This window comes from Ochotona curzoniae, unplaced genomic scaffold, assembly GCF_017591425.1.
Source record: "Ochotona curzoniae isolate NIBS_2020 unplaced genomic scaffold, NIBS_Ocur_1.0 contig_4105, whole genome shotgun sequence".
NCBI lineage: Eukaryota > Metazoa > Chordata > Mammalia > Lagomorpha > Ochotonidae > Ochotona > Ochotona curzoniae.
Window position 1 is genome coordinate 7,540,017 of NW_024466129.1, and position 25,481 is coordinate 7,565,497.

The following is a 25,481-nucleotide window of genomic DNA, read 5'->3' on the forward strand; positions in this document are numbered from 1 at the left end:
GATACCCTCTGACTTAGCCAGCTGGGAGTGATAAAGAGAACTGAGACTGACAACACTGTTGCTTGGTGGCTAAAGCCGCTGCCTGTGAGGCTGGCATCCCATACGGGCATTGATACGTGTCCTGGCTGCTCCACTTCTGATCCAACTCCTTCCTAATGGCCTGTGAAAGGATTGCCTGAATGCTTGGGTTCCTGCCAGCCTTATGGGAGACCCAGAAAAAACTTCTAGCTTCGGCCTGGCCAGTTGTGGCCATGGTGGTCATCTGAAGAGTGAATCGGTGGCCGATCAGGGGAGATAAGACTTTCCTTTTCTGTGTCTTCCTCCTTCCTCTCTCTCTGTAATTCTTTCAAATAAATAATGGTTTTAAATGCCGATGTTCTGCAATATCCTAGAATTTCATTAAGGCTCAGCAGAAGTAAATTTGTTATTGAAGCCGAACATTCAGGCTCTTACAAGATGAAGCACGGTAAGTCGGAATGGCCTGAGGGGTGCTGGGTGTACCCAGGGCCATAGTGTTCTACCCAGGGTGTCTATTTCCAGAACCCCAGATACATATCTGGATAGGGCAAGAGGTATCTGAGTAAGGAGTTCCAAGCAGGGGCAGGAACCGTGGGGACAGGAAGAAGCTATTTATGCATCCCATGATGCAGTATAAAGCCCTGGCACAGTGTGTATTATTTAAGTGATTAAATGGTGCATCTTTCAGTCTGTTCTAATCAGGAAGACCCCAGGTGCGCCTTGTTGAGTCACTAAATGTCTGGGATTCTCTTCATGGGACTTGCTCAGTTCCCATCCATAGAAATTTGATTTTTCCCATGAAGGGTTCAGCCTGGAACATCTGGGGCGACCACAAGTGTGAGAGATGCCAAGGTCCCTGTGAACCGCAGGAATCCAGGGCCCAGACACAGGCAGGTGGGAGCTGATGGACTGAGATGTGGTGAGAAGACACAAGCAAGATAGGCAGGGAGAACCCAGGGTTGGGACCAAGGCTTCGGCTGGGCTTGTGAGCATAGCCTGAAGTGACCGCCAGCAGGGGTTCCCAGCAAGGCTGCCAGCCAGCAGTGGCTGTGTAAGGCATGGAACCCCTCTCTGCCATGGGGGCCACTTGGCTCAGAAAGAATGGCCTCTGCAAGAGGGGACACTACCCACAAGTGCCCCATGACCTTTAATTGCCAAGTATATGGGGCTATGTTGTGGTGCAGCAAGTTAAGCCATTTCTTGTGATACCCGTGGGACACAGGTAAGAGCTGGTTTGAGCACATGGAAGATTTCCCTTTCCATCTCTCCCCCTCTATGTGTAATTCTGTTTTATAAATAAAGAAACTAAAGTATTTTTAAAAATCTGGCACATCCATGCTCCATCCTTCCCCGCCCCCCAAGCACATTCAGAGCTTCTGTCCTGCAAGGGCCTCCCCTGAAAAAGCCACTGCTCCCTCTTCGTTTGTCATCATGTCCATGTCACGGATGCTCATGCCACCTGCAGGGAGAGAGCCTGCGTGCCTCACTCATCATCCCAGTCGCACTGCGCCCAGGACCGTGCTTTGCAGAGAACAGGTGGGATGCGTGGATGGCAGGCAGCACGAGAGCACCTTGAGGCAGGCTGGAAGGCTGGGAGAGAAGGCCAGTGACAAACCTAGCGGGTGGGGACCTTGGGCTCAACCTACACACTGGGCACAAGGGTGTTCTTTCATTTCTTATTCTTCTTTGTGTAACTTTGAATTGGTCATGGTCTATCTTTAAAAAAAAAAAGTTCTTCGAAAAGCAGATCCTCAACTCATCAGTTCATTATCTAAACGTACAACAGCCACACACAAAAAAATTACAACAAATAAATGACTGGACTTGGGTCTCAGTTGCAGTGCTTCGTCATTTGGTGTTAACCACCGGTGTCCGCTATAGGAATGCCTCAGGCTGAACAGGAAAGTAGGGTGTTTCAGGGACGTCCGCGGCTGTCCCCGCCTCCTGAAGGCGGCGCTATTGGTCTGGGGCAGCGACGGGGTCTCCGCCAGTCCAGCCCCACACTGAGTCCCAGGGGGAGGGAGGACCAAGAACTGCGGGGGTCCTCCTGGAGAATCCCTGAACCTTCAATACAACCCCATCCTTCCTCAAAGACTTCCCAGTCCGCGCATGACAATGTCTCTTCCCAGGACCCCGTTGAGTAGCCTCACCGCCTACTAAGGCAGCCCACTCATCCTGTAAGCGTTTATGACCGCTTCCTTGGGCATCCTAAGTTTATCCCCTAGGAAAGCGCAGGTGCCACAAACCCATCACCCTGCGCGCCGAAGGCTGGTGCACACCTGGCGCCGCTGCTTCCTCCCTTGTCGGAGTTGGCAAGCCCCTGGCCCTCCCCTGAACACCCTCTCACCTGCTCCTCCTTGCCCCTGAGAGTCAGGGAGATGAAGACGGGCGCATAGGCACCCAGGGTGAGGGAGGCAGCAGGGGACTGGGGACCAAGATTTGCTGAAGTAGGCGAGGTGTCCTGAACCCGCAGGACAGAAGGAGCGGGGGTGGGGGTCGTGAAGTGTACGGGACAGGGGGCGAGGGCGCGCGCACGGGGCGGGCACCAGGGAGAGGCGGGGGGTGGGGGTGCGGGGCTGAGGAGCACGACGGATGGGGAGGAAGGCGACACGGGGGGCGAGGGGGACGCACGGGGCGGGGACAGGGGGCGAGAGGGCGGAGCGGCGGGGCGCGGGGCGCAGCCGGGACGTGCGGGCAAGCGGTGAGCGCGCTCCAGGCGGGGACAGAGGGGCCCGGCCCACGCGCTCAGGCCGCGGGGCGGCAGCTGCTGGACGCGCGGTGCGCCGACAGCCCGAGCCGGGGAGGCTCCGCCACGCTCTGGGCCCGGCCCATGGTGGAGCTCGCGGAGCTGCAGGCGCTCGGGACGGAGGCGGCGGGTACTGGGCGTCTCCCGGCGCGCTGAGCCCGGGATGAGGGCGCCCGCGCTGCTGCCTCCCGCGCTGCTGACCTGCTGCGGCTGGCTGCTGGTCCCTGTGAGTGCGACCTCCCCTCCCAACTCCACCGGGATTCGCGTCGCCCCCGGTCCTCAAGAGGCTCCCCCGGCTGTGCTTCCCGCGCGAGCCTTGGAGCGCTGAGAGCAGGGTGGCTGCGCCGGGGGGCGGCGGGGCCACAGGGCTGGCCCGGGGACCCATCCGTCTGACCGTGTCCTGGGGTCGCCTGTGGAGCTGCAAACCTTCTCCTCAGGATCGTGACTGACTGGCTCCGGGGATGGAAAGACCGCGAGCCCCTCGCTCCCTTGCTTCCGTCCCGGGTTTGCTGGAAACGGGATCCTCTTTCTTCCTGGATACTTAAGACGCGCGGGTCCTGGACCGCGGGTTCTAGGGTGCGCATGAGAGGGTGGATGGGGCGGCCCTGAGCCCCGGAACTGTAAAGTCCGAGTGGAGCTGAGGGGCCGCCGCGGACACCTGAGCAGTCTTCCCTTTCAGGGGGAAAGGGAGTTTGCGTTGTCGTTCACTCTCTCTCCCGCCTCCTCCTGGGACAGTCGTGTTTGCTTTGGTGTGTAGGAGAGCAGGACGTGGCCTGGCTGGGACGAGTTTCCTTTCAGAAATATTCTCTCTCTCTCTCTCTCTCTCTCTCTTTTTTTCTTCTTAAGCGCATGAGGAGAAATGATAACGCCAGAAGTTTGTTAAAGGAGTGCACTAATATATGGTGTGTTGCTCAGGGTTTTCTCCTAGTATAGCAAAGCCTTTTTCTAAGTACAAAGTTTGCACCGCTTTCTTGCTTCTCTGCCCGTGTGCACTCCATGTGGGGTAGCAGCCGGCAGCCCGCACTGCTGCTCCATCGTCGCGCCCTGGGGCTTGGAGTTGTTTAGGCGAAGTTGTCATTGCTGGTGGCGTCGTGGCTGCCCCACTGGCTGGCCTGGCGCCAAGACGTGGCAGGTCTGCCCCAGGCTGCTGGTAGGAGCCGGCTGCTCAGACACACCGACAGGCACCGTGGTAAACCTGTTTTACTTTCTAAGATCTTCCCAAACGGGCCACTGCGCCTGAACAATCTAAGTCAGTGTGGTTTCCCTCAATCTGAAATGTAACATAGCATCCTCAGAATCAGGGATCTGTCCACTCGGTGGCTAGTCAGTAATGCGTCGGATTGAAAACAAAACACCAGCTTTCTAAGAGGGGCTGACTGGGGAAGAACTCCACGTTGGGTCTGTCCTTGGCTCCGGTAGGAGACTGCTCGTGGCTGGAATTCTGGCAGACCTACATGAGCAGTGGGGTAACCAGAGGTGGGTGGCCTTCACGTGCCTGAAAGTGTGACTCTCTTCGCTTAGTAGGACGTAAGCACAAATGAAATTTTGGTTAGACAAAATGTGTGTGTGTGTGTGTGTGTGTGTGTGTGTGTGTGTGTAAGAGAGACAGAGAGAGGGAGACAGAGATCTCTGTAGGCAGTGGAAATTAACTATGCGTTTTGTGAGTGCATGTCGAGGTGGAAAAAGAGCATGAAGAGAAAGGGTGCTGCACTTTGTTAAAAACAGGGGTTACCGAGTGTTATCATCTCAGACTGAGTGGCATGCTTTCTGTCTTTGCACAGGTAGTAAGTACACAGGGCTCCGTACTGGTACACCTTAAGAGCCTGTGGTCAGGTCTTGCTGTCCGCTTAGGGCTGTGAAGCCAGACGGTCCTCAGATGCTGCACCTGCTGTCCACCATCGTGGGCAGTGATTAGGAAAGGCCTGAGCAGTGAACACGCATTCACTTCCATCAGAACAAGAGCTGCCTCCAAGAGGGCTCTGGAATAAGGAGAGATTATTGGGTCCCGGGTCTCCATTGCTTCCGCATTAGTACTGACATGCAACGTGTTATGTTAGTAAGTTTGGTTTCCTTCTCAAAAAAATAGTTATATTGAGCTTTAACATTATGAGGAAGTAAATCATAAAGTTGCTCTTAGTAACTCTGCCAGGAAAATACGCTTGTGGGGGTGGGGGGTGTTGGTAGAACTGTGGGGGTTTTGGTAGCATTTCTGCTTGATGACCGCTGTGGAGTTTCTCCTGATTTCCATTTCCTTTGGCCTTGAACAGGTGAGCAGCATTCACCCGGAATGCCGATTTCATTTGGAAATACAAGAGGAAGAAACAAAATGTGCAGAGCTCCTGAAGGCTCAGACAGGAACATACAAGGGTGAGTGCAGGGCTCAGTGACCAGGTCTCCTCCCTGGTGGAGACCGGACTATCTCACGTCCCACTGTTGGACCCGGTGGTCCAGAGTCCCCTGCACCTTGACAAAGGGAAGCCAAACTAACGTGGTACTTGCTGTGTGGGGGAGGAGGGGAGTTTCCCTTACCCTTTTACAAGAGAACTTGAGTCCTTCACACTAACACTTTCCATGACTTGAAATAAGAGCAACAGTTCCTAAAATACTTTCCTGGGATTTATTGGGCTTTGCCAAGGCAGCTCCAGTGTTCTGTGGAAGGAGCATTGGGCTGGATTCTTGAGTTGTGAAACCTTAGATCTTAGATCCTATGGAGGATGAAAGCGGGTCGGAAAAGAAACATCAAGTCTGGCTTTGCTGGTGTCGCAGACAGAGCCGCTACAAACACCGTGAACTGACTCGGGCCGTCCCCTGCCCTTGGCAGAGGAGAAGCCAGGCCACTACACAGCCAACCTGGGCGTCTCACGACACGTTTATAAACTCAGAAGGGCCCGGTTCATAAATAGCAACAGGGCCTTTTGTCCTTTAGTATTCCTCGCTCTGCTCTACATCATGATCTTTTCCCCTCCTTTTTTAAGAAAGAAAGGAAAATCAAAAGAGGCAGGCTTTAGCCTTGGACCCTGCCTCGAGAAATGGAATGGGAGCTGAATAGGTCATGTTGAATTTTCTAGTAACTGTTAAAAGAAGAAGTCAAAATCAGCATGCATGGTTGATTTTAATAACATATTGTATGCACCCAGGCATGATCTGAATCTTTATCATTTTAACCAATAATCAAGATAGGATTGTCTCAGAAACTCAGTGTGTGTTTCTGCACTCATGACACATCACCATTTGGGTCACATTTCCAGGACGCAGAGGCACAGGTGGCCTGAGGCCTTCCAGTGCTGGCTCGTGTGGCTTTACCTGCCACCTTCCCTGCCTTCCTTTGAGCCTGCCTTTCCTAAATCCAGTGACTCCAGGCACACATGCCTTCTGATGGCTGCCTCTTCTCTGTGGCCAGGTCGGTCTCTGTTCAGAGAAATGACAGATGAAGTCACTCTACTCCCTGAGTGGCAGCCCTGAGAGGACTTGGAAGGGAGACGGAGGAGGCCTGGGGACAGGAGGCAGGAGGGCCTGTGACAGACATTCTGGCCTCTTAGCTCTGTCTCAGTGGCAGTTCTGTTATCTGCCATCATTGGAGACCTGGGAGGGAGCAGTACCCATCCACCTGCTCTCTGAGTGAGGGTCTGCTGTAGTTACTTTATAATTCCAGAAGATTGATTCCAAACGGTTAGGGTGCCTGTTACAGAAGACATCAGAAATGTCACCATTATGCAAAATGTTTCCTTTTGAAAAAAGATGTTTATTGGAAGGCAGTCAGTGTATCTCTCTCACTGTCTCTCAGAGAGAATCTCCCATTGGTTGGTTCACTCCCCAATGCCTGCCACAGCCAGGGCCCATCCAGGCCACAGCCAGGAGCTGCGAACTTGGTCTGGATTTCCTATGTGGGTGGCAGGAGCCCAGCTGCTGCAGCCTCGGTCTGCTGCCTCTCAGGGTATTCAGACTCAGACTCAAGCTCCACCCTGTGACTGGAGGGTGTCGAGGCACGCCCACCAGAGAGAAGTCAGCTCCCACCCAGGACAGGTCCTGTGCATGTCCTGTGCAGTGAGCAAGCTGTGCATGAGCCACATCAAATGTGCCAGGCTGCAGCCCCTAAGGGAGAGCACACAGAAGCCCCTCAGCTCGCCTTGGCACCAGGTGGACCAGAATGTGTGCGGCTGCTTTAGAGAAAGATCGTGTGGCATCTGAGCAGGGTTGCCACCCTGGGGAAACCTGCCTGCGTTTTCTTGTGGGACAAACCTTTAGTTGAGCACTCCTCTTTCTTAGCTCAGCAGAGTCTGACTCCTTCACCTTGCTGGCATTCAAGAATGCCTAGTCCTGAGCCAGTTGCCCTCGGGGGGAGGGCTGGCCACCCTCTAGTTTCTGTGAGGAGATAACTTGTGTCCAGGGATGCTTTCTCTCTCTCTCTTTGAAATATGCATCTTGCAAATGCCTGTGATATAAATAGCAGTAAGTAACCAGAATAAAGATGCTATAGGTGATGGAAACCAGGGCCGAGTGAAGGCCTTCTCAGCGGTGACCGAGGTGAGGGCAAATCCACAGGAAACAGCTGGAGGTGATACACACAGGGTCCGCAGTGGCTGCTTTCAATTCCAGAGCATTAAGAAACTGGTGTGAAAGAGCTCCAGAAATGAAGGGGGGAAAATGAAGCTTCAATTCTGTTACGTCATCAGTATATTTATTTAAAAAACAGCATATAACGCATCCGGACAAACCCCAATTTCAACACTAAGCCCTTCCTAAGGATTCCCTCAGTTAGGTATTTCGAGCTTTGTGACTTGCTAGGGATCCGTCACTGGGATTCACTTAACCTGGACCATGTGCCTATGAAGCATCCTAAGGCTGCAGGTGTCGTAAAACCAGGCATTGCTGATGCGTCTTCCCTGCCGGGAGGGAAGGAGTTCCTCTGGGTCTTGCCCTGGTTTTTTGCCTCTGTGCACCTGCGACAGGTGTTTTCATGTAACTTTACCTCATCTCGTGCCAAGATCTGGAAGCTCTGAGGAGGAGGAGCAGGGTGGAGCCTGTGTTTTCTCGCTTGTTCGACTTCCTGAGCCATGGGCAGACGTGCATGGCTGAAATGAAGAAGACAGTAAATGCTGGCTCAGGACTAGGTCACGCAAGGTGCTAGCCAAAAAAAGCAAAAAAAAAAAAAAAATACTTATTGTTGTTTTGATTTTTTAAAAAAAACAAAACTACCATACTAATTTTGATCATCAGGAATTGTGAAAGGTTTGAGATGGCTCCCTGTTTGCAGGCCAGAAGGAGAGCCTGCTTCAGCCTCATGGATACTAGCGGAAGATGCCTATGGGGTTAGAAACGGGAGACATTATTGCTCACAACACTGCAAACAGCAGGAGCTTCGTGTTCCAGAGGCTTCCCTTTGACCCCACGTCTCCCAGGAGCTGTGCAGAGCAGACCACATGTTGATTGGGTATTTGTGTCAGAGCTGAAGAGAGCAAACGTAGTCGAAAGAAGGCGACTGGTCAACCTGCTGACCTTGGCTCCAGAGAAAGGTGATACCATGATTACTGTGGCCAGTCCGGAGGAACATGCCGTCTCTGGCTTCCAGACTGCTTGCTACACGTGGAAAGACTGGATCAAGGCTTCCACTGCCACGTCACAGGGTGCCTGTGAAGTTATCTCCCGAGGCCAGGCAAGTGGGAACTGTCCTTGCTTTTCCTTGACAACATCCTAACTCAGCACCTGACTTGTCTCTTTGCTCCCTTCTCCTGGGGAGAAAAGGCAGTGGCTCATCACTCCTTCCATCTCCCAAGCCCTATGTGGGGCTTGACATTTAAAAAGGTATTTAGAAAGCTTTTGCTGATCCAATTCATGAAAAGATTCATATCAGCTGGTAAGTGATGTGGACACAGGAGAAAACGTTTTCCAGAAATATGTACAGTGAGCAATGTTCTCCAGACCTTACCACAGCAGCTTCCCGGGTGTCCCACCCAGAACCCCTCAGAGCCACATAGGAGCGCCTTGTGAAACATCTGCGGAAAGAGGGAATGAAAACATAAGTATTTTGGCAATGCATATATCTTTTTTTTTCCACTCGATCTTAGCCAAAAGGCTGAGAAGTGTTGTAGGTGTCTTGTTTTTTGTTTGTTGTTTGTTGTTTTCAAAATACTGACTTCCCACAATGTTTTTGAAGACCTCTTGTCTAAATCTACATGGAGGAATGTCCTGCTGTTTTCTTTGTGTTTAATTTTGAAGGTTTCTTTTTTTTTAAAGATTTATTCATTTTTATTGGAAAGTTAGATACACAGAGAGGAGGAGAGACAGAGAGGAAGATCTTCCGTCTGATAATTCACTCCCCAAGTGACCGCAACGGCCGGTGCGTGTGCTGATCCAAAGCCAGGAGCCGGGAACCTCCTCCAGGTCTCCCACGTGGATGCAGGGTCCCAAGGGTTTGGGCCGTCCTCAACTCAACAGCTTTCCCAGGCCACAAGCAGAGAGCTGGATGGGAAATTGGAGCTGCTGGGATTAGAACCGGCCCCCATATGGGATCCCGGCGTGTTCAAGGCGAGGACTTTAGCTGCTAGGCCACACCGCGCGGCCCTAATTTTGAAGTTTTTAAGAATGATTTATTTATTTATTTGAAACACAGAGTTACACAGAAAGAGGGGGAGAGAGACAAAGAGAGAGAAGGAATCTCCCTCCCACTGATTCACTCCACCAACAGCACCAAGAGCTGAGGCAGAGCTCCACTAAAACCAGGATGTTGCAAGTCCATCTGGGTCTTCCTCATGGGTGGCAGGGGTGCAAATATTTGAGCCACCTATTGCAACTTCCCAGGCATGTTAGCTAGGCACGGAGCAGCCTAGACTTAAACTACCATGGGATGCCAGCACCTTAGATGGCAGCTTAACCCACTACCCCTGAAAATGTTGGCCCCTAATTTTAAAGTTTCTAAAACAGTATTTATTTTTCACATTATTTGAATGTCAGAAAGACACAGAAATCTTCCATCGACTGTCGAAATGCCCACAACAGTCAAAGCTGAAGCTAGGAGCCCAGAACGCAGTCTAGATCTCCCATTGGATGGCAGGGGCCAAAAGAGTTGAAGAGCGGGTCACCTGCTACCTTGCAGAGTATGCATTAGGGAACTGCGTGGCACGTAGAGGAGCCAGAACGTGAACCAGGCACCCTTATTTGAACACAGAATTCCCAAGTGACATCTGCGCACTGCATCAGATGATTTCTCTGCCCTGATCCTGGACCCATTTGCTTCTGTATGAGCTAGCCTTACATACACACATTTGCTCTGCTATGAATATTACTTTTGGCTTTCTTTTTTCTTTTCTAATTCCCTTAGACTATTTGTTTTGGTCTTCATCCTTTAAGTAAGAGCTGTGTAATTGTCATTAGTGGCTCCTAGAATCCTGAACTTTGGAGCAGTTTGTAGTATTTTACAGCTATGGACGATGTTCCATCCCTGCTTTGTTCATGGCCATAGAATATTTCACCAGCTCGGAAGGGTTGCCTTCAGCCACTAACTACACAGATGGTATCACCTTTACCTAGCACCAAAGAATACCTTAAGCCACATTCTCACTTCTCTGGTGCTGGTGTCACATCAAAATGGCTGATGGCATCTCCATTGGCCATCCAATCATTCCTTCCTTGTATGTCTTTATCACAGAGGAAGGTAGGCAGTTTCCATGAATGGTTCTCTCGGGGAGGGGGTGCTGCAGCCAAGAGGTGGGTGAACATCCCAGCTTGGGGAGGCGTCTGGAGGTCCTGCTCTGACCCACGGTGTGTGCACATGGCCCTGCTGCCCACATGCTTCCTGCTTTGTGAGTGGATCTCCTCCGTGGGAGCCTGAGGGTCTTGATGAGTGGGGCTCCCAGACCAGCTTGCTGCTGCTGGTCCTTAGCCCACATTTTGGACCTGTGCAAACTGAGTGAATAGCTCCCCAGCATCTCTGCTCATGTAGTTCTAAACTGAGGAGGTTTGGAGATCCAGTGGAGAGTAAAGAATGGGATGCTGCTTCCGATGTGAATATTTACAATATAGATCTCTTTAAAAAAATACTACTTGTTTATTTGAAAAGCAGAGTGATAGAGAGGAGAAGAAAGCTCTTCCACCTGCTGCTTTGTTCCCAAAGACTCCTGACAGCTGCAGCTGGGCAAGGAACTCCATCCGGGTCTCCTGTTTTGGTACCAGGACCCAAACTCTCGGGTCATCATTTACTGCTTCCCATGCTTTTAACAACAAGCTGTATTGGAGCAGGTGGAGTAGCCAGGACTTGAGTCAAGTTCTCTGCTATGGCATGCAGGCTACCCAAACAGCTGCTTAACCCACTATGCCACGGACCCACCTCTGGACAATTTGGTGCTTGCTTCTTGCCTTTTCCTTTTATTTGGTATAAGAAGTCCCATCTTCTAATTGAAGGAGTTCCCTGGGCTGGTGAAGCGGATAGCTGGTCTGTTTTGTTTTGTTTTGTTTTGCTTTGTTTTGTTTTGTTTTGTTTTGAGTTTTGATTTTCCCTTTGGAGCATTTTTGCACTAGATTACTTCTCATTCCTAAACTCCTTAGGATCTGTTCCTGGACTTGTATGTGTAATTAATCAATAATAGTTTATTCTGGAAGAAGCGCCTTTACATCTATTTTTTATCAGAAGCCAATCCTATTGAAATAAATTCTACCCTGAATACATTTTTAGTATAAATACTGCTAAGAGGAACTGTGAACAACAAATTAGTGTTTGGTAGCTTGACCCAGAGTTGATTGCTTCTGCCCTTCAGAAGAACGAAGTTATTATGCCAAGAGACTGCTAGATCGAATGAAGTAATACTGAAGTGGATGCACCTGTTTTTTAAAGTTACTCTGTTGCTGATTTGGAGCCAAATCAATTTCTTCCTCCATCCCTCTAGCTTGGGCTCTCCATAGGCTGGGGATACCAAACCATCACCAACCACCCTCCTGTTGATGCCCTGTCCCCCCCACCCTGCATACGCCCCCTTTGCTTCTTCACACCTCTTCATATCTCTGGCTCTCAAGTATGCCTTGTCCTTCTTGCCTATGCCCTGGGCATTCTTTGACGCCGAAGTTGCTCTCCCAGTGTAGGCCTCTTTTTCCATGCCTGTGGCCATAGAACTTCCAACTGGCCTGACCTCCTTGGCACATGCCTTTCTTGCACCTTGCTTAAAACTCATGATGCTCATGGCATATTATCTTTGGGGCCTCTTCTGATTGGGCACAGCTGGTGCTTCTTCCACTTAAGATAGTTCTGGAAGTTTATCCTGGGTGGGTAGGCTCAGAGGGCTGGGCAGCTGCTGTGAAAAGCAGGCATACCAGAGCTCAGTTGTGACTCAGCTTTTAAGCCCTACATGGCCAGATGACATCTCAGCTCTGCCCTGTGGCTCCAGTGGTTGACAAGGGGATGAGGCTGTGATTCCCATTTCTGTGTGGACCGAGACATGTGCTCCCCTGTGACCTCTCTCAGTTCGTTGCTGGCTTTTGGTTCTGTGTGGTTTCGGTTGTTGGAACTGAGTGGAGGTTTGAACCTTTTCATTTGCAAGGTGCTGTAGAAGTTCCAGTGTAGCTGTTTCAGCAAGGGCCTCAGCATCCTTGTGACTAGCACCTCTGCTTGTGCCTGGTTGCCTTGTGTCACGGAGCGAGTGAAAATGAGGCCATCATGTTATCTGTTTACCTTTTTTTGCCAGCAAGTTTGTATTAATTACACACCAGGTGGATTGGGGTGATTAAGAAGTTTATCAAGACATGTTCCCTCCTCACAAGGAACCCCAGGTGCAGTGTGGCTAGCAATGCTTTGGGATGAGCAGAGGTGAGGGTGCACTGTTCCTTGATTTCTCTGAAAATGGGATTTTGTACTGAAAGACTACCGAGCACAAGATCTCTTAGGTGATGCTGGAAAGGTAAATGTGTCTACCAGGAGTGGGAAACTGGCAGTGACAGGCTAATGATGGAGAACTGATCTTGTCTTTACTCAGAGATAAGGCAGAGAGGGAAGGGCCGAGAAGCTCAGTGTAGCCCTTTGCTCGTCTGCTGATTGGCGGCAACTGCTTTCGTGACTTGGATGTGGACATTTGGAGGCTCAGCGTCACTCCACAAGGCCTTGATCTTGCTTTTGGTTTTGTCATATGTGTCCCAAACACTGCATCCGGTCCATTGCACTCCATCCCACCCAGGACCATCCCTCCACACCCACTTCTATCCTTCAAGCTCTCTCTCTCTCAGCCGGCCTGTGCAGCTCTTCACTGTGATTGTGCTGACATACCAGGATGCAGAACAAATGTCCTCTTGTACTATAAGCCTGTAAATCACCCTCTTAGAGATTTTCTGTTCCTTCAAGTCCAATCTCTCTGCACCAGGCATTGTCTGAAAGGATCCACAGAGCTTTCCTGTGTGGTGCAGGGAGTCATTCATTCAAGAACCAACCATATGAGTTCCACTGGTGCTCAAAGTGGGGGACTACATGGCTACGGTGTGTCTGGGTTGGGGGGAGGGGACTTGTTAGGGATCGGCCGTGCACAAGCAGGTCTTGATCCTGATCCAGAACAGAGCAGGGATGCTCGCTGCATGGCCATGTCTTTGGCCCCCTTTCTCTGCTCAGAGCTGCGGGAGTGCCTACTTTTGATGCTACAAGGCAGCCAACTGAGCCTCACTCTATCCAGACCAAGATGCTGGAGTCCAGAAGTGAAAATGGATTTTTCCAAAGTGGTAGAAGAACCCAGAACCCAGACTGCTCACCAAGTACTCTTTTTTCCCAAAGATTTATTTATTTTACTTGAAAATCAGAATTACTGAATGAGACAGAGAGAGAGAGAGAGAGAGATCTTCCATCTACTGGTTCACTTCCCAAATGGCCACAGTTTCTGGTGCTGAACTGATCCAAAGCCGAAAGCCTGGAGGTTCTTCCAGAGTCTCCCACATCAGTGCAGGGGCCCAAGTACTTGAGCCATCCTCTGCTGCTTTCCCAGGCCTCCAACAGAGAGTTAGATTAGAAGCGGGGCAACTGGGACTCAGCAGGCAGAAGATTAACTTGCTTTGCCACCAAGCTGTACCCTTGGCCCCTGCTCTTTTTACGGAATTCTTTTGGGTGCCCGGGGAGACAGGAAGGCATGTTTGAGAAAGGGATTAGCTTCCAATGTAGTGGGTGCTTCTCAGACAAGAGCATGCAAGCACTGCACGTTGGTCTGACCTCTGTGATGTTCCTTGCAGTGGTTTGCACACTCAGTGTGAGTTACCACTGGAGTTGAAGGTTTCCTGGCTTCCCATCTGCTGTGTGAGCACAGCACTCTCTCTCTCTCTGCTGGCCTCTACTGACATCTTTGAGTTTCCAGGCACCTTCGATTTGAGGATTCCTCCTTGCCCCTCTGACCACAGCCTCCCCCGTATTCTCTGGCAGGGACCCCTGCATTCTCTCCATGCCCAGGAATAAACAGGGGCTCCTCGGAGGCAGCTGGGTTCTGTCTGTGGAAGTGGAGATTGCGCCGGGTAGGATGCTGTGTGCCAAGGCTCAAAATATTGTCTGCGACCACTTTAAATACCATGTGGTGGGTAGTGCTCCTGTAGGTTAACTGTTGATTTGAAAGGCGACCTTTTCCCCAAGCCAGGGGATTATGAGCAGAGATGGTCTAAACCATCGTGAACTTCACCTGAAGCTTGCTCCTCGTGGTGGGGAAGAGAGTCGACCAGCCTGAGGGGTCGCTGGGTCCCCTGTGATGGCCATGGGGAGGGAGGACACGCTTCCTACAGCTGCACCCAGACACGTTGTGTCACATAAACATCTGCCTGCCGTGGCAAGGTACTCTGTAATATTAAAGGTTTACTCACAGTGCTCTTCTAGGTGCCAAAATATGAATGGGAGACTCTGGAAGAACCTCCAGGCTTTTGGCTTTGGATCAAAAGTAGGCACTCCTGCAGCTCTGAGCAGAAAAAGGGGGCCAAGGACACGGCTATGGCAGTGAGCTGGCCTGGGGGCCAGGGAGCTGGCTTTGTCTGGGAGCCAGAGCTCAGTGCACTCAGGGAAGGCAGGGGCAGAGACACAGCCACAGGTACGTATGGAAGGGATGAGGATCTCCATGGGAGGCGGTGGGGAATGTCAGCATCCAGGAGCTAAAGTGCCCACCCGCCTGGCACAGGAGTGGAGGGAGGGCGGGTGAGGCGGGCATGCAGAGAGACTTCTAATCAAAGTGCCTGGCAGGAAGCTCTGTCTGCCCAGGAGACAGAGGGCCATGACAGAAGTCCAGAGAGGCCCTGCTTTGCTCAGGACTGGTCTCCGGGGGTGTGGGGGGTGGTGAGTGCTGGGTGGACAGGGCACTATGCAGGGAAAGGTTGGGGGTGGAAGAAGAGGGCACCCAGGGTGGGCAGATGCTAGGGCGTGCAGGCAAGCCACTGCTCCCTACTATGCCTGCATGGTGGCTCCACGTTGTTTGCCCTGAGGGCGGGACCCACCAAGCGCCTGGAGGTGAGAGCCATTCCAGGAAAGGTCTCCGTGCCAGTGAGTGCCTCCCTGGATCTGCGGTGGGCTCTGTCAGGTACATGAGCTGCCTTGTCATAACACTGGTGAGTGATGTTCTGCAATGCACCGGGAAGCAACCCAACTCCTGGTCATAAATCTACCGGAAATTATTCTGGGAGCAGCGTGGCAGGATTTCCCACGCTGCAAGGCCTTGCAGTGCTCACCCTCTCCAAACTAGATTGGTCTTGGGGACTTCAAGCAGAGCACCGTGCAGCCCTGTCAGCCTTGGAGCTCCTATGGCACCAGCCATGCCCCAGGTGGTAGTCACCATGCCACGGAGGTTTTCCGATAATAGCAAGACTGGCTGGTGAAAGGTCCGGATGTATGTGCACTCACCCATCTACCTAACTTGTCACCCTTCTTCTCATCATGCATCTCCCTGTGTGCCACCATGTGGCGCCTTGTGAGGGCCCAGAAGACCCTGTAGGTGCAGGAGAGGTTCCAGTCTCTGAGGCATTGGCCATGGAGTCTCCCTTTAAGCAGTGATGGCTGGGCAGGGATCCCAGCGTTTGACCAACTCAAGCTCAGTCTGGAGCATATTTTTGTTTGGGCCTTATGGGATTTAGCATATTTTAAAACATATATAGTAACTTCTGACTTGGTCTCTGCATTGTCACTTTGACATATTCTTTGATTCCTCCAACAGTATTGGCTGCTTCTGGATTTTGCGTCTCAGTTTAAAGTTAGTTCACCTCTCAGGATGGGGCTTCCACCTATAGAATTCACTGAACCCTCACCCCCAAAATCAGGCTGCTAGCGTTCAGGTTCAAAATTCTGATATGGGGCCTAGTATGGTAGCCTATTGGCTAAAGTCCTCACTTTAGCATTCACCAGGGTCTCATATCGGTACTGGTTTGTGTCCCGGCTAACCCGCTTCCGATCCAGATCCCTGCTGTGGCCTGGGAAAGCAGTAGTGGATAAACCAAAGCCTTGGAAACTTGCACCCATGTGGAAGAGCTGGAGGAGGCTCCTGGCTCCTGGCTTCAGCTCAGCTCCGCTCCAGCCATTGCGGCCACTTGGGGAGTGAACCAGCAGACGAAAGATCTTTCTCTCTGTGTCTCTCCTCTCTGTAAATCTGCCTTTCCAATAAAAATAAACAAATCTTCAAGATTCTTATGTGATCCACTTTCCTGTTTCCGGTGTTCCAGAAAATGGTATTACCCCACTCTCTGTGGTTCACCCCAACCTTGGCTGATGAGGATGGAATAATTGCACCCCCCCCCCCCAATTAATAAGTTGTTGGGTGCATCCTGGAGCCATCTAGAAAAGTTGAGTTCCTTGTAAAATATTTTTTGAGATGTTCTAAATCATTTGGAGTCAGAACTGTGTGGGGCTTTGGTCATCTTCTACCTGCTCTGCTGAGGTCAATTCGCTCAGGAACCCAGGACAGACTGTTTTACAAGTTGGCAGAGCGTTGGGGAGCAAATAGCAGCAGTGGCTATGTTGGTGCAGCCACGCTTCCACCGTTCCTTCTGGAAGGAAAAATTCTTCCTTCAGGAACTTCTAGGACATGGCAGGTAACTTTGCAGTGGAGCATGTGGGTGCGTAGTAGAGGCTTGATAAACATTGGTGGAAGGGTTGAATATTCATCATTGCAAATTACAAGACATGTGGTCGCAACTTACCTCTCACGAGCAGAGTTACATCATTAAGAAGATGTATTGGTTGGAAGGACCATGGTTTGTTTAGTGTCTGTTGCTGGATATTTGAATCATCGTCGCACCCTGAGCTCGTTCTGTTCATTGTTTTGGAAATCCTCGCAGATCCCACTCTTTCCTGGGCTGGAATGATCATGCACCTGCAACGAGCGTCTCCTGAGCAGAGCAGATTCGCACTTTGTAAACTGTGCATTCCAGGGCATATTTCTTTCATTAGTGTTGACAAGTTACTGCTTTGGGCATTTCCCTCAAATGGCTCCATTCCTCTGCGCTTCTGCCAATAGCAATTGTGGTCATCATTCCTAATTGCGATGTTTCTCAATGACGTTTGGCACCGTACCCAGCTTAGCTAATGCATGGATGTGGCTCTTCTTACTGGCGAGTGGCTTAAGAACAGAATGTATAGCCTCTGGGAAGGAGAAAGAAGGAATTCTGCAGTAAGAATTTGGATGGTCACTGTGTTCATAAACCACGGGGGTTTGAGAGGGTTTAGGGTATTTCCTAACTGGTCATCTGAACAGGCAGCCTCCAGAGATGTTTAATGAAGATCCAAGTCGTGGAGAGCCTGGTGTCAAGGACCAGTCTTCCGGAATCTGCAGAGGCAATCGAAGGTTTGTTTACTAGAGTGCTGGCTTAACCACTAAGACAAGAACATCCTGGAATGCAACTACCAGAACCTAGCTTCCTGATAGGACAGCTATTAGAAGATCGCGTTCCTCTAAGTTCTGCATGCCCTCAGCTCAGGGAATGGATGATGTGGAGTTCCTTTTGTCATGCGTGGTCAGCTCAGGTGGCTGCAAAACAGTGGCCCTGAGTGTTCAGTCAACAGCGGGTGTCCATGAATGGCATCATTTTGAAAGTCTCTGAGCTGACAGTCAAAATAAAGGCACTGGAGAAACGCCAACCTTGCTGCTGTCAGACTTGCCAATCTTGACTACTGCTGCCCTGAGGCCAAGGGTGGAAGTGACCAGGAGCCAGGCTAACTGAGATTTTCTCCTTGAAGAACTAGGCATCTGAGTGGGAATGGGGATGGCAGGAGGAACCTTTGGGCTCTATGAGTCATCAGAGGGCTGAGACTGTCCCGGGGTCAGCTCTCTGCTCTTTTGTGGCTGGACCTGTCTGCACTGAGAGTTGAGCCATGTCACCTGCATCCCTCTTCCCTGATGTGCAGGGGACCAGCCAGGCACTGATCATTGACTTGTTTGTGGACACAGAACAGTGAAGATGGTGGCCTCTTGTGAGCATAAGCTGTGCCCTGACTGGGAGGCCAGTAGGTGGGAGTCACTTGTCTGGCCAAAACTAATGGCTGTAGTTAGAGAAGGACAAAGCTCTTAATAATAATAATAATAATAATAACAATAATAATAATAAAAGAGAGAGACAGAGATTCCTCTTCAGTTCAGTTGGTGAGTCATTCTGCCCAGCATTTAGTCCCCAAAGTTGACAACAGGCATAGAGAATCAGGGGCTTTGACAGCCGAAAGGAAGATAGTTTTGCTGAAAGACTGCAACATCAGAATGTTAAAGCCCATAGGACTCATTGAAACCAATTGCTCAGCACTTGCCATAGTGGACGAGAGACAGCTGTGCCTTGCACGAGTGCATGGCTCTCCGCCTTTCTATTTCAATGGCAGGAACTCAACAATGTAGTTGGTATCACACATATGCACCCGGCGCAGGAAGCCTGCAGGAAAGGTCCACTCTACTGTGCTTACCTGTGTCCATCTGTGTCTGGTTCAGTCTGCTACCAAGAGAACAGAGCAAAACTCAACACAAGCAAGCTACCCTGGAGCAAGACAGCAGCTCCCTAGGAAATGTTTCCAGGGCACATAAAATAGATTCCAAACAGAGCACCCTTCCACCTGCCCTGTTTTCTTTTGCATGATCTTTGCTAGTGACCACAGTCATAATGGAAGGGGTCTGGACAGTGAGCTTCTCCAGCAGTGAGCCTGGAAGGTGGAGTAAATTTCTGGACCTCGCCTGAGGTGTAGTTGATCAGACGTGGAGCAGCCAGGACTCAATCTGACACTCATGTAGGGTGTTGGCGTTGCAAGTGGCAATTTCATGTGCTTTAGCACGGTGCTGGCTTCTTTAATTTTATGTGTCTTTGATTAACATGTAATGGTTGTACATGTTTATGGAGCATGGTATTGTATCTCAGCCCAGGTATAACACCATAAACAGATCAATTCAGACAGTTAGTACTTCTGCCTCCTTACCCTTGTTTTGTATTTGGAGCCCACCAGTTCCTCGCTTCCTGTTTTTCAGATAGTGTATAATAGATTATTGTAAACTAGAGCCACCCACTGTGCTGGGTGACGCCAGAGCCTACTATTTCTATCTGACTGTGTTTTGGTACCTTTTATTTGACCTCCTCCTCTTTCCCTTCCCCTTCCTTCTCAGCCTCTAAGGATCACTATTTTAAGTCCAGAGCAAATATTTTTAAAAATTGCAGTTTCCCAACAACAACAACAACAACAACAGCAAAGCCTGGTTCCTTTCTGGATGAGAATTTGCATCATCACGCTATTGAAGGAATGTAACATAGACCACAGTCCAGAAACCAGGTTGTGCTGCCTTTGCTTGGATGGCGTCAGTGTTTACACATGGCACTGGGTGTAGTTTGGGCAGCCATGTCAGTACAGTCGAAGCTGCATAACCCACAATGACACAAGCACCACTCCAGCCCAAACCTCCAAACAGAAAAGGGATTTGTAGCAGGACCTTACAGTCGCACCTGCTGAGTTTGTCTCAGTGGTGCTGTGTTTCCTCTAAATGAGAATTAGGATCTCGAAGCTTGCTGAGACTCAGGTCAGTCCCCTGTCTTGGATGGATGGTCCAAGAGGAGGAGGAGCATGGCTGGATGGTCCCTTGTGCTTGCTCCTGGCACGATGTTGGGTGTCCAGGATGTCCGTGGCACTACCTGTCCCTCGCTGAAGAAGTGTTCTCAAGAATCTTATGCATCAAAGATTTTCTTTACCCTGTGCAATTTTCAAGTCATGTATGGGGTTGCCAGCACCCAGAAAATCCTTGGTTTTAGCATCTGTTGATGATTTGCATCTGAGTCAGTTGTCTTTGGGTGTGGACATAAGCTGGCTTCTGTGCTGGCATTCATTCTCTATACAATTGCCAGTAAGCATTTTCAGTAAAGAAGATGCTCTGCATCACCTAGGAAAGAGCTGTTATCCCTCCTAAAAGGATAAAAGTACAAGCACTCTTGACCCCTGTCAAGCAGTCAGCAACTATGTTTCCTTCCCAACAATTATTTTATTGTGTTGTGTGTGTGTGTGTGTGTGTGTGATGTAGTGGATATTGACGGCTTACAAATGGGGGGTTGAACTGTGTTACACTCACACTACAGGATATTATGCAGCCTCAAGAAATCATTTTTCTGTATATGAACAACTTGAAAATTATAAGTCATATTAAGTGGGTAATCGAGGAAGATGCCAACAAGTCTGGCAGAACTTATATGCAGCTTCTCCAGTTCTGTGACTCTGTCCCCTTGCAGCCATTCTGTCGCCTGGCTCACCCTCTAAACCAATGTCCTCATTTCCTACTTTCCTATGCTCCCTGGCAGACTACAGATGCTTATGTTAAGGCATTAAAAAAGAGACTGACAAGGAGAAAAATATAATATTCGTTTTTAAGTGCTATTTCCCATTCAGGAACGTGCAGTAATTATGCTGACCCAAGAAGCAAAACACAGGAGTAGCTCTGATGGCAAACCCTTGTGGTGCCTGGATGGGCCTTGGGGTCCCTGAGATAGTGGTCACAGGACCTTGGCAAAGATTCAGGGCCCAAGAGGTAGAGACACCCATGCCACCAGAGCCCCTTGTGGGGACAGTCTGATCACACACTGTGCCCACCCTGAGGGTAGCAGGTGTTTCCTCCAGTGCTGCCTGTCAGAATACAGCCCAGAGCCTAAACCCAGGTGGAAGTTCCTTTTCTGGCTGCCCCTCCATGTCTGGGTCCTCCCAGTTCTCAGTGCCCCACTCGCCCCAGAGAGAAAGTCCTCACCAAAAATGAGAAGACCACTGTTAGTGGTAAGCCTCAGCCACCCTTGAGATGTTCTTCCTGGAACACATTCATTAAGCATTCTGTACCTCAGTCTCCTCATGTGTGAAATGGGACCAATACTCACACCTGCCTTTGGGATTTTGAGGTGTTATACGAGTTCTTAAGTCTGGTGCCTGTAAGCAGGTGAGCTCGGTGTCAGCTGCTGTCTTCGGCAGTAACATGTGGTGTGTGATCTTGCAACACTCACACGTGATGGCATCAGCTGTTTGGCTTCTGTGTCCCCAGTTTCACTGGGCAGGGAGCTACAAGAAGGAGCAAAGTCCAAGGCACCAGGCCACTGGTCACCACGATGGGAACACCAGGTAACATACCAAATTTTGTGCCAAGCCGTGTTGTGCTGGTAGTTATCTATGAAGTGATATGACGATGGGGGATTATCTCCATTCTACAGAGAGATAGAGTGAGTCTGAGTTGAAGCTATGTGCTCATAGTCAGAGCCAACAAGCCCACCAGTGGGTGTGGCCCCAGTCTGCTTCCTGTGCTTTCAAACTGGGGTGATGGTGGGTGCTTGTTTCCAGCTCAGGATCTGGGGCCAGCCTGTAGTTTGCAGGGTAGCGCACTCCAAATTGAGGTCTCAGCCTGGATCATTTTGCAGACACCCAGAACCTTTAGATTCGAAACCACTGCCCAGGCTAATCAAATCAGAGCCCTGGGAGGCATCAGCAGCAGTTCCAGATGGGCTCCGTGCAGCAGGAGCTACTGAGGGACCATCACTTGGATGAGAGGCTGGGATGGGGAAGGAGCAGGAAGAGCCCTGCTAGGGCCCTACAGGGGCTTGGGGATGCCTACAGGAGAGGATACCCACCTGCCACCTGCCCTGGCTCTGTACCCACAACCCTGACATGCAGACTTGTGGTCTGATTTTCCTAGGGGTTTAGTGTCCATGAAAGTGTAGGGAATGCCATAGCGTGAGCCCTTGGATCTTTTACCTCGTCTCCGCACGGTGAAGCTCATGGTCTCACTGGGGAACTGTGTGCAGCAGCAAGACCCCATGTGCTGTCCACTGACCCTTGAGAACTGTGATGTTCTGATCCTAATGATCTATGCCAGGAACAGCCATGGAGTATGAAGTGCTGTTTTTCTCATGCGGTAGGAAAAGCGATCACTTCGCAGTCAAGGAACTTGGACTTGATGATGTGTCTCCATTATGGTCAGGGCAGAGGGCCCTGAGCTGAGCTGTTCCAGAACTGAGGCCGCTGCTGTTTCTCTTCTTTCTTTCTCCATCCATCAGCTTATTCACATTCAGATACCCCACTGGAGGTGGGTGTTTGCTGTAGTTAAAATGATGATTCGAACGCTCAAAGTCTATGTCAGAGTGCTGAGAATGCTTCGAGACCTGATGCTACTCCTGATTCCAGTTTCCCGCTCATCCACACACTGGGAGGCACAGGTGATGGCTCCTGTCACCGATGTGGGAGACTGCGGAATTCCTAGCCTCGGCTTAAGACTGGCCCACTTAGAGCTGTTGCAGCCATTTGGGGAGTCAACCAGTGGAAGGCTTTCTCATTCATTCTCTCTCTCTCTCTCTCCCTCCCACATTCCCTCCCTTCTTCCCTCTCAAATAAATGAACCCGACCCCTGAGCTCTGGAACCTTTTTTTCTCAGCGAAAGAGAAGTCCAGGATATGACGTGCATATAGCATTTTCCCATCTGACTTAGTCACTGTAATGGCCTTGGCTCACTGCAGGGTTTCATACACTTGTGGCTCCTTGAAACGGGGAAAATGATGCCTGATGGCATATTCCATTACATCCAAGGAATTGATATTCCTCTTGCAGAATTTTTCAAGTGCTTGTGTTCTGGAAGAATCCTGGCAGTTATCACAGGAACAGAGGCAGTAGGGAGTGGAGCTTGCAGCCACTGCAGGTATCTGGTAGAGCAGCAGCATCTACAAGGTCCACAGCAGCTATTCCATGTTGCATGAGCGAGTTGTTGAGTCACCAAGCCTGACTCTGGGTGCTTTGAGCTTGCTGGCGGTGCCTTACAGACGTTCCTGCTCTATCTCACTTCTGCGACTTGAAACTGAAATTCACCTTTTGGCTGGAGGACATGATTGGGCGTATTTACTCGTAGATGTTGGTGGCGGCACACGGCCCCTCACATTGCCTGAAAGCTTTATTTCTCACCTTCCCTGTAGCACTTAAGTGTCCTGCAGCAGGCTGCCCACTCTTCACCTAGAGAAAGAAACTGAGATGATGAGGTTTATCCCATCCCTAGCCGCTCTCGTTTCCCTACCTGCTGAGTCGGTCACAGCACCCGTCGCAAACTGTATTGCTCACCCTTGCCTAATGTGCTGGGAAACACACTTGAATGCGTTATTTCAGTGGTTGATTATCATTATTTTGGTTTTTAACTGACAGTTGGTAATTGTGCATGTGTATCAGGTCCCTGGTGACATTTTAATGATTGATTTATTTGAAATTGAGAGTTACAGAGAAAGAAGGAGAGGTAGAAAGAAGATGGTCAAAATAGCCAGGGCCAGAACTCAAACCAGCACCCGTTTGGAATGCTGGTGTTGCAGGTAGCACCATCAGCTGCTGCACCACAACACAGGCCACAGGGTAACATTTCAGTAACTTGCCTAGAGCGCGGACCAGGGTACCTGACAGATCCATTACATCTGGTGTCTATTATTTCTTTGTTTTGCAAACACTCGGAATCCTTTCTACTACCAATTTTGAAATATACAGCTGGCTGTTGTCATCCACGGTTATCTTCTATGCTGTAAAACATGAGAAGGCCCTACTCACTGCACCCCAAGATTCGTTAGCCATTTCTCCCCAACCTCCTCTCATCCATCCTGACCCCAGGCCCTGGCACCCATTATTACACACTCTGCCTCTCTAATACACTAACTTCCACCTCTAAATGAAAGCATGTCTTTACGCACTTGGTCTATTTCACTTTAGGATGTCTTCCAGTTCCACTCATATTTCTGCTAAATGACAAGCGTTCATTCTTTTAATGGTTGAATGATATTCCATTGAGTGTACGTGCCACAATTTCTTGGTCCATTCACCTATTGAATGATGCCTGCATTTATTTCTTATCATGGCTTTTGGGAATAGTGGTTGTAACTAAGAGTGTAAGAGCTTCTGTGACAAATGTCATTCCTTTGGCCTTGTACCCCAACGTGGGGGAGCTGGATCGGGTTTCTAGAGTTGTGGGGAACCTCAGGACTATTTTCCATCATAACTGCATTTCCACCAACCGTGCGTGAGCCTTTCCTTGTCTTTGTGTCCTTGCCAGGGTTTGCTGCTGTTTGCTTTTTTGATAATAGCCATTTTAACTAGGGTGAGAGTCACAATGGTTTTGCTTTGAGTTTTCTAAATGATTAGTGGGGTTGAATATTATTTTCCTATCCTTGTTAGCCAGTTCTACATCTTCTTTGGAGAAATGTCTGTTCATATCATTTGTCCATTTTTAAACTGGATTTCTTTTCCCTCCTATTCAGTTGGTTGAGTTCCTTATATATTGTGGACTTTAGTCTTGCTTGGGATGAATAGTTCACCAATAGTTTCTCCTCTTCACTGTCTTTGTGGTTTCCTTTGTGGTTCCAAAGCTTTTTAAGTTTGACATAATCCCATTTGTACATTTTTTGCTTTTGTTGGTTGTACTTTTGGGATCATTTTTAAAAATGATTTCCCCAGACCAATGTCTTGAAGTGCTTCCATTACGTTTTCTGCAGTAATTTCATCATTTCATGTCTTACCTTTAAGTCTTTGATCTATTTTGAATTGGCCTTTGTATATGGCGAGAGGAATCTAGTTTCCTTCTTTTGTGTTTGAATATTCAGTTATCACAGCACCTATTATTTGAGGGATTTCTTTCGGTTCTCCAATATGTGTGTTGTTGTTCTTGTAAAAAATCAGTTGAGTCCACATAAATGGATTTGTTTCTGGGACCTGGATTCTGTTCCACTTGTTTATGTGTCTGTTTTTATGCCAGTACCAGGCTATTTTGATTACTATAACTTTTTGGCATGTTTTAAAGTCAGATGTTGTAATGCTGCCAGCAATGTTCTTTTTGCGCATGATAGATCTGGATGTTTAAAGTCTTTTATATCTCCATAAAACTTTTATGAGTGTTTCCTATTTCTGTGGAGAGTGCTGTTGATGATTTCATGGGAATTGCATTGAATCATAAATCACTCTGGGTAATATGTACATTTCAACAATATTAGTTCCTCTAATCTGTAAGCTGGGTGTGACTTTTCATTTCTCTGTGTCTTTTGTTTCAATCTGTTTCATCAATGTTTCGCAGTTTCCATTGCAGAAATATTCTTCTTCCTTTGTCAAGTTTATTCTTGGGATTTTCTTCGTTTTCTTTGTAGCTGTTATGCGTAGACTTTCTTGACCTATCAACAACTTTGTTATTGGTGCGTAAGATTCTACTGAGTATTTTCTAATGTTGATTGTATGTCTTGCAACGTTACTAAATTCATTTATCAGTTTCAACAGGTTTTTTTGTGGGATTTTTAGGATTTC

General features: G+C 49.4%; 1 protein-coding gene across 2 annotated transcripts in view; it reads left to right on the top strand.

The window, feature by feature from the left end:
* Window positions 1-2,821: 2,821 nt before the first annotated feature.
* VIPR2 (vasoactive intestinal peptide receptor 2) overlaps window positions 2,822-25,481 on the top strand; it is a 96,048-nt gene continuing 73,388 nt past the window's right edge. For both annotated transcript variants that reach the window (XM_040984351.1, XM_040984352.1), the window contains exons 1-2: window positions 2,822-2,990; window positions 5,032-5,131. In XM_040984351.1, the coding sequence (XP_040840285.1) occupies window positions 2,928-2,990; window positions 5,032-5,131 (163 nt within the window). In that variant the 5' untranslated portion in view covers window positions 2,822-2,927. The remainder of the gene's footprint in view (window positions 2,991-5,031; window positions 5,132-25,481) is intronic.